This window comes from Nymphalis io, chromosome 23 (assembly GCF_905147045.1).
Source record: "Nymphalis io chromosome 23, ilAglIoxx1.1, whole genome shotgun sequence".
Taxonomy (NCBI): Eukaryota; Metazoa; Arthropoda; class Insecta; order Lepidoptera; family Nymphalidae; genus Nymphalis; species Nymphalis io.
Window position 1 is genome coordinate 7,447,793 of NC_065910.1, and position 9,574 is coordinate 7,457,366.

General features: G+C 32.5%; 1 protein-coding gene across 1 annotated transcript; it reads right to left on the minus strand.

Annotated features, from left to right (window-relative positions):
- Positions 1-5,349: 5,349 nt before the first annotated feature.
- On the minus strand, positions 5,350-7,565 carry LOC126777548 (serine protease inhibitor 77Ba-like). The gene has a single exon (XM_050500605.1). The coding sequence runs from the start codon at positions 7,253-7,255 to the stop codon at positions 6,020-6,022; it is 1,236 nt and encodes a 411-aa protein (XP_050356562.1). The 5' UTR covers positions 7,256-7,565; the 3' UTR covers positions 5,350-6,019.
- Positions 7,566-9,574: the final 2,009 nt, after the last annotated feature.

The following is a 9,574-nucleotide window of genomic DNA, read 5'->3' on the forward strand; positions in this document are numbered from 1 at the left end:
AATTTTTAAAGTGTTAACCATTGGCTTTATGACAAATTGCTTGAATACTATTTAATCAACAGATCGTCCTGGCCGATTAGAGGGCAACAATCCCTACCGGGTTACCTATGATATCCCAGGACCCGGGTATCTTTCGAAGACTTCCCCTGCGGAAAAAAGTTTTGGCAAATTTAGGCTTAATTTTTGTTAAATAAATATGTTATGTAATTTTCATCATCAACATCATCATCAAATCAGGTTTAACTTATCTACTACTACGATGGTTACGTCATAGATAGTGACGCATTACGCAATACCATAACCGATTGCAGAATACAAAAAGATATTTTTAAGGAAAACGTGTGCTGAGAAGCTGAAAGTTTTACTCTTAATCTTCCACTTTTAGTCTTACTTATATTGATAATTGATTATGATGATGATGATGACGTCCTCCGGTCCGACTTCGGCCAAGGCGGCCAATCTCAAGAGATCAGCCAACAGCGCAGGATATACCATAGAGCACAAGTGCTTACGTAAGCACTCTCATAATCTGATGGGACGGCTTTCGGATTCGATACGATCGGAGAGTTTAGGCGCAGGACCAACGGCTTTACGTGCTGTCCGAGGAATGGGAGTGTACACACCTCCAATTTCAAAAATGTATGCATAGAAGAAAAATTAAAAATGAATATTGAATTAAGTATATTTATAAGTTATATCCCACTTATTTTAACAATGAATTACTGTGGTATTACTATCACTGCAGGACCTCTTGCGGGATAATAGAAGACATATGACAGTCTTATCTTTGAATGATGAATCGATTATTAGAATAGAAGTAACACCATCATGTAAGTACGGTAATTTATGAATTGTTTTTCTAAATGATTCCGAAAAATGAACGACTTAAGTAAATATTATTTTTGGGTAAACTTGAACATGATGGGCTGATAAAAAGCTAATTGAAAAAAACACTGTTGATTTCCGAAATCCGGGTTGCTCTGCTATTGAGAATTTCTTGATAGAAAAATCTAATGTCTTTTTGTTGGCCCGGAATTGAACAACTACAACTAGACCAAGGGGTCTTCAACTTTTATGAATTCACGCACCGAGAATATTTTGAGTTTTGTTGACGGACCATAACCACCACGGCTTACGATAATATATTTTGCCAAGATAATGCTGGGCCACCAAAGAAACCTCAGCGGGCCGATTGTAGCTCGCGACCCTCGGTTTGAAGACCTATTACCTTTTTCAATCGGAGTCGGAGTAAAGGTAAACGAACCGTAGATTTACAAATTGCATGCGATTTTCTAATTGTTCTCTTGTATTACGCACTATAAACAGTTCTATGAAATAACTAAATATTCTATAAGCAGATATTCGCACATAGCCTTGAAATCGCTTTATATTATTTGTTTAAATCCAATATTAGTATACGATCTATGCTAAATACCGCTTACAATTTGCGTTCCTTTTTAAAAATAAACTCTTTTGATATTGCCTTAAGATTTATTTCCCTGTGTACAATTAAATAAACAAAAAAATCTCTTCTAATAATACCTAACATTCAGTATGTTATTGACCTTTCCAGTTAAAAATTTACATACGATATTAGAAAAATAATTTACTTTTATGATGTAATATTTTTTCTTATCTTATACAATAATTAGTCATCTAGCCACTAGACCAACGAGGCAGTCAGACCCGGAGGTCCTGGGTTCAAATCCCAGGTCGGGCTAGTTTCGTCATGGTAGCATGCGCAAGCGATCCAGTGGCGCTCCTTGTTAAGACGGAAAGGGTACCGCTGGTTTTTTAGTGGGTATTCCGATGTTCGGGGCGCACTCGGCCAAACGCGTAACGCGTTTTTCCAGCTTAAAAAAAAACGGTCGGTTCAGTTAAGTTATGGGGCTGTTCCGTCGAAAATTCTCAGTAGCTCGGAGTCTAGAAGTTGGAAGTGTGTACACTTGTGTGGAAGATTATAAAATATTAAAATATTGAATTAAGAGTGAAGTCATATAATCAGCGAACGATCGAGACTTTTCTAACGTTATTGCATTCGGCGAATAAGTATAGTTTAGAAATTTTGCGGGAACTGACGAACATACTTACATCCAGACATACCGATGTTGTGAGTCTATTAATCTTAATTAATATACTCACATATTTTTCGATCGAATACTGCTAATGAAACCCAATGGAAACATATTTCATTCATAGGTAGATCAGATTTTTTTGAATAAAGCGATACTAAAAACAACTAGTTTTCTCCCGCGGGTTCACCCGCATAGGTAAAAGCGGGCAGGTAGTAAGTAAAAAAACAGCCTATATTCTTCCTTGGGTTCAAGCTTACTTCATACCAAATTTAATCAGATTAGTAGTTTAGCCGAACGTAACAGACAGTGTTACACATTTATAATATTATTATTTTAGTTATTTTTATTATATCTGGGAAACAAACAGAACACGCCACATACACTACACAACAAATTAACTCGATCACACACCAATCAAGTTTCCACTCAAAACTAATTCATGTATAAAACAGCAAAACAATATTATATAATAAAAAATTAAATAGATAAAATAAAAACATTGACTAAGTTAACAAATGCACACAAACTCTTTTTTTAAATATATTGAGCGTACAAGAAAACATGTCCAAGGCAATAAACTTCCTATTGTAGCTCTTACAAGAGCGATATATAAATTCATTTTGAGCATAATTGGTTCGAGTGGAGGGTATGATGACTCAGACATCACGCATCATGTACGAATACTACGCCTTTTCAATTCGTTGTGTGACACACTTCTTTCAAATTCATTATCTATAAGGAAATGTGTAACTACTGCTATTATTTACATAGCTCGAGCAAGCACGATGAATACTGAGTCACAGTTATCGAAATACTGATTTGCAAATCCGCAGTACTTGGTATTCTTGTGTTCCAGTTTGAAGGGTGAGTGAGCCAGTGTAATTACAGGCACAAGGGACATAACATCTTAGTTCCCAAGGTTGGTGATGTAATTCCATTAGCGATGTAAGCGATGGTTAACATTTCTTACTATGCCAATGTCTATTGGCGTTGGTGGTCATTTACCATAAGGTGGCCCAAATGCTCGTCCGCCAACCTATACTTTAAAAAAAAGTGTAACACCCTTTATTTGCAGTGTGCACACTCGATAATCAGAAACAAAATTTACTGTGTGCTTTAAAATAAATGTAGACACACAAAAATATGTGTAAAATACTTTCCAAGTTACTTAAAATAAATCATAAATCGCATTCGTTATGTGTTTTTGATCTCGCCTTATTTCTACACCTTGAACCAGTCATGGTCAGTCAGCTCATGTTGTCATTTAATGTGTTTAGAATTTATTTGTTTCCATTATTTACAATAGATACTGATATTGAAAAAAGGAATTTGAATGTATAATTTTTGTAAAGAAAATCATAGGTATTAACTATTTGTAAATAATAAGATATAGAATACGAGGTATAACAACCTTCTTATATTTCGAGGTTTGTTCAAGGCGTGTTTATGAATGACCACCAATTTCACGGAAATCTTTGCATTATTTAAACTGAAATACATTAAGGTAAATATGTATTACATTTACCGTTAGGGTTTACAGTTTTAATCATCATTTAAGGAAGTCGAATGTGTTCATTTTCTAAACTGACAAAACGTGACAAACAATTTATATTATGTAAAGTACGTCGTAATTTAGAGATTCTACTTTAGTCATTCATAAAATTTAAACAGTTTTGTACATATATATATATAATACAGTTAACATTCCGTTAATTTATGATCTTTCTCCTACTATACATAACTAATAAAATAAAATGACCACTCGAGGGCAACGAATGGGGAACCTGTTGTGGTATGTTTACAAATAAAGGCCTACAGTACAGTAACAGCCTGTTAATGTCCCACTGCTGGGCTAAGGCCTCCCCTCCCTTTTGAGGAGAAGGTTTGGAGCTTATTCCACCACGCTGCTCCAATGCGGGTTGGTAGAATTCACATGTGGCAGAATTTCAATGAAATTAGACACATGCAGGTTTCCTCACGATGTTTACCGTTAAGCACGAGATGAATTATAAACACAAATTAAGCACATGAAAATTCAGTGGTGCTTGCCCGGGTTTGAACCCACGATCATCGGTTAAGATTCACGCGTTCTTACCACTAGGCCATCTCGGCTTTTTTTTTTTTTTATTATTTTTTTTTTTTTTTTTAATAAAGGCCTATGTAAGTCTATTCTTGCGTTATTTTCGCACTAAAACATATACGCAGTTAGCAATAGATTCTCTTGAGAATGACCGCCGCAATAGAAATCGTTCAGTACAAAATTGTTTTATATTGCTTTTTTTTTTGTAAAATTATTTATCTCAACGGTGTCTGAGAAAAAAAATCGGTCCGAGTGCGGGTAATTTCCACGCGAATGCTTAATTTAATTACTTATTAATATTTTAATACACTACAATCATAGCATACACCCTTCCTAAAACTATAACCTATCATATAAGTATCATGCCAATCGAATGGTTTTTACGTAAAACGAGAAACAAAACTCAAAAACATACTTCTTGGTTCTGTGATTATTAAAAAAAGTATTGAAAGTATAATAAGTATTTAATGAAAACTCGTTTTAAAAATAACGATATATTTGAGCAGAGATGGCCCAGTGGTAAGAATGCTTGAATCTTAACCGATGATCGTGGGTTCAAACACAGGCAAGCACCACTGAATTTTCATGTGCTTAATTTGTTATAATTATCATCCATTTCGTGCTTGACGGTGAAGGAAAACATCGTGAGGAAACCTGCATGTGTCTAATTTCACCGAAATTCTACCACATATGTAATCCACCAACCCGCATTGGAGCAGCGTGGTGGAATAAGCTCCAAACCTTCTCCTCAAAAAGGGAGAGGAGGCCTTAGCCCAGCAGTGGGACATTTACAGGCTGTTACTTACTTTACTTACTTATTCAAATAAATGGCGAGTGATGTCATTAAAATTATCTATTTCCCATATTTGTTTTGATCGAATTAATTTAAATGCACTATTTATCGTTAATTAATTGTATAATTATGTAAAAAAATTATGTACTAAAATACTCGCAAAATAATAATAAAAATCTAAATTTTAAACCTCGTTTACTTTTGTTTAAGTTGTTAACAATAAAAAAAATATATAAATACTTATAAAATAAGGTTATTTTGTTTAAAGCTATTTATACATATGTGTAGGCGTTACAGAATATAATGTTTATTTTCGTTTATAAGTAGTTATTTGAAAGCAATTGTTAGTTTGTAATGTTGTGTGTTGGTGTCGTTTAGTAATGGATGAACTATTTTTAAACAAAACATGTCAATTGTTAGCCATCTAGTTTTTTTTTTATAATGCATAATATAGTAATTTTATTGTTTAGAATGAATATAACTGTTTACGCTATAAGATCGCATGTTTTAGAAATACATGTATTTTAATATAGGTAACTTTTGAAATTAGAATCTAAATTATAAAAATATATAGTATAAGCTTTTATTGTTAATTTGCTTAGTGTTGTAGTTCAATCACAATATAAATAGAACAAACATAAATAGCTGGGACGCATACCATTATGTGTATTTTCTATATTTACATAATATGCTCTACATGCATACATAATGGTCAAGCCGAGTGATGTCAATTTACTATCTTCTATGTCCTCAATTAAATTGAATGTTTTAGTTTTTTTCCATTGTACCTACTGCATGTGTATGTTTACTTTAAACAAAAATTTAACAAAGCTATGAGCCAAAAATTGGCTGATAATTTTGTTGAAGTATCGTGTATACAGAAGCTTTGTCTAGACAAATAATGAAATAGAGATTCAATATAGTAAGTAACATAGTAGATTCTAAACATACCATGAAATATTAATATTATTAATATTATTACAATATTGTATTACTAAAGTTAACTCAATACAAAATATCAACCACAACTTGCACAGCTCTCTTTAAAATGTTTAAATGTACTTTATTTGATCAATACAATGATGGAGTGTGGTAGAAACCACCAAATGCTATTGAATTAGTCACTTTTTCTATGATCAAGTAGCAGAACGGTCTGTTAGCTTCAAACCGTGTAATGCCAATACGATTAGAAAATTCTGCACCAGTTACTGCTGATGCAGTGGTTCCTTCTTCCGTTACTTCTATTTCTGCTTTATGTATAATTTTAGAAACATAAACAGGGACACGGGTCATTAATGGTAATCTTGCTTTTCTTTGGTCAAATAAATCCTTGATATCCATTTTTTTAAGTGAATCCATTAAGGTGAGACTCGACACTATTTTAAATCGGGGTATAAAGCAGTCAACTTCATCATCAGCATAGTCTTCTACTGATACTTTTAATTCCTCGAACACAGCATCTAATGAGATGTTCGCTAAATTATAAAACATTTGATTTATTGACACACCGGTATATGGCAACATGATAAGCATAGACAAACGATTATATTGTCCATAAGGAATCTCGATTACACGAGCTTGCAAGGACTCTATATTAGCATATGGGTATGTATGCCGATTGTACATCATGTTGACCTGTCCCAATCTATTTCCATGACTATCATAGAATGTTTCTGGTTTTGTATATGATGAGTTAAATGGTACTGTCCATTGTCCTTTAAAATATAATGCACTTATTAAAATTAAATTTGAATTATCCAAGTCACTGCTTTCTACCAGCTTGGGTATTCGACCTCTTGTAACAGTTGATACCGCTGCATTAATTAATTGTGATGTTACATTAGAATCTGTAAAATTAACACCTATCATTCTGGTGTCATACTCTTTTGCTGCACTTTGAAAATCAATTAAAGGAGAACTTTTTTCATCTACAAATAAAGCGTTGAACTTTTGTAGTTCCACTGTAGTTGTATTAACTTGGAGCCATTGAGCGATATTTTGATATTCTTTTCTGATAGCTGCTCTGCGTTTTGGTAATATCCGAAGAGCCTTACAGATTTGTTTAAGAGTTTCGCCAGTTGCACCTTCTGTTATCACAGCCAACACAGTCCACACTGTAATCGGTGAAATAATCAAATTTGTACCTGGAGGTTGCGATTGCGCCGTAAAATAAAGTAATTCCATGGAAAAATTTCCAATTTTTTCCGTCAACCCTGAATGAAGGCTTTTATTTGTCACTTCAACTGGATTTTGACTGCCGCACATAGTTAAAAAAATTAAACACAATAATATTATTGGATCACGCATTTTGATATTTATTTGAATTTAAAACAAAAAAATACAATAAAATTTCTTTCTGTTGTTATTTATAAAAAAAGACTTGTTTTTTAGTTCGCGTAACTCATGTTAAAGGCATCACAAACGAGACTGGCCAATTGAGAATTGACTACACTATAATGTACTCCGTCTGCGACTGTGTAGCAGACGTCACGGTCAGCAATCGTCAACTGGGAAAACCCTATGTATAATTTAAACCGGTTCTAATTTTTCTGTTCGTTTATTTATCAGTCTTTGATTTAAATGTTGTGAAGCTATCGAATTGATTTAAATGGTGTTAAGTTGAAGTCATGTAGTGGTAATTAAGCACCATCGTTTAAACTTCGAATATTTGGAATAATTAATAAATCGATTGAAAAATGATACATTGCATTTTTAAAATTTACTTGCGACAATTATGACATTTAAAAGTCAAAATGTCAAAACAAAAACAGACCTAAGGCACAGGTACTATATAGAACGCTTTTTTTCATGTTAAGATATTTAGCCAATATAACTTTTTTAATAACAATAATAATTGCTTAAATTTTTTTTAATACAGATGTTAATATCAAACAACCGTGGTTATGATTAAGTATCCACAGTTGTTATTATTTCACCCGCTAGCTCCAGCAGCGCCATTTAAATTTTGTATATTTTGAAGGACACTTTTTATACACAAATATACTTCTTACGTGTACGCTACATAAGATATTATACTAAGTGAGCATAGCCATAGATTAATAAAATACTAATGGTTTTCAAATAATTATTGCAAATATTAATTTTAATACAAAGGAACATGTTCTGTTCCGTTAGTTAAACGATAGTAAAATTAGTTATCGGGTCTACAGAAAGACATAAAAATTATAAAACAAGCGTGTATAATTATATTATTAATGTAAAGGAGTGTGTCAATTTTAAAGTAATGACCGTAACCAATTTTATTATACATAAACACTATTCTTCTATCAAATGGTTACTAACAACCATATATTTGCTATAACTATAAAATAAAGCTTCAGAACGAGTTAGTATATCTATATTAACCCGTCTATCTATATTAATTATCTAATTAGATACGTAATTTTTAAATAAAATCAAGTACCATATAATTATATTTTACTTTAAATGTTATTGTACTGCAGATAAAGATTCAATAGACGGCACTGATGACATTGAAAATGTTCCCAGACTAAATTGTCGGAATTAGTTCGTTTTTTTGTGTAACGTACTTCTACTCTACTTTTTTTGTATAAAAAATCGATAAATTTATGTTGGTTCACTTTTTCTGCGGACCGAAGATTTAAATATAACTCTACTAACTAATTGTCTCAATTTCAAATCGATTAAGAACACCTAAATCGAATGGGATTGAAAATCAGCAAAAAAAGAAATAATGTGTATATTATTCGGGTTTATCTGAAACTTTTTTTAACCGAATCACGGAATATGTTTTTTTGATGCTACAGTAAATTTAGACGGACTGGCAAACAGGTCACACGATGGTAAGTGACCACCACCCCTTATAAGCATTGGTACTATAAGAAATATTAACTATTCCTAATGCGCCACCAACATTCGGAACCAAAATATTATTTCCCTTGTGCCTGTTAAGTTACACTGGTTCACCCTTCAAATTGGAACACAAAAGTAGGTACTAAGTATCGCCGTTTGGCGGTAGAATATCAATTAGTTGGTGTTACCAGACAGAACAAAGCCACAACCAAGTAAAAGTTTATTGTGATTCAATACTATCATTAATATATTTAAAACAAACTATGGACATTTGAAAGCTTACATAATTTAAAGCGTAGCTAGTGAAGACTTTTTTAAAATAAACAATACCAACTATAACACAGATCATTAAACATAATCGCTGTTTTATATCCCCACTTATAAGTAAACGCTGAGGTGAGCATTTTATTTATTTATTTCACGTTTATTATCTATTATATGTATCTTCTACTTGTTATGTAATATTCCGCCTGGTCGTAACAATTTTGTGTCAGGGTCGATCCTGATTTCGGTCAGGGTTGCTAGTCTCGTGTAAACCATTATTATGCTATACATTTATGTAATTTAAAGAAATAATATTGGAAAAATAAACACTTATTTTGATCCATTATTATACTAATTTTAAATAATATGTAGTTGAAATAATTCTGAAATAATTAAAAATTGGTTAGTGTTAGAAAATAAGTAGTTAACTAACGTAAGTCTCAAGTAATTGTAATATCTGAATAATACATACTTAACTGTTTTAGGCACATATGCGTCAAAGGGCGTGGTGACCTTTATAACCCGCAT

What these genes read in the sequence shown, in the direction of transcription:
- LOC126777548 (XM_050500605.1), bottom strand. Translation starts at nt 7,255, where the DNA reads ATGCGTGATCCAATAATATTATTGTGTTTAATTTTTTTAACTATGTGC.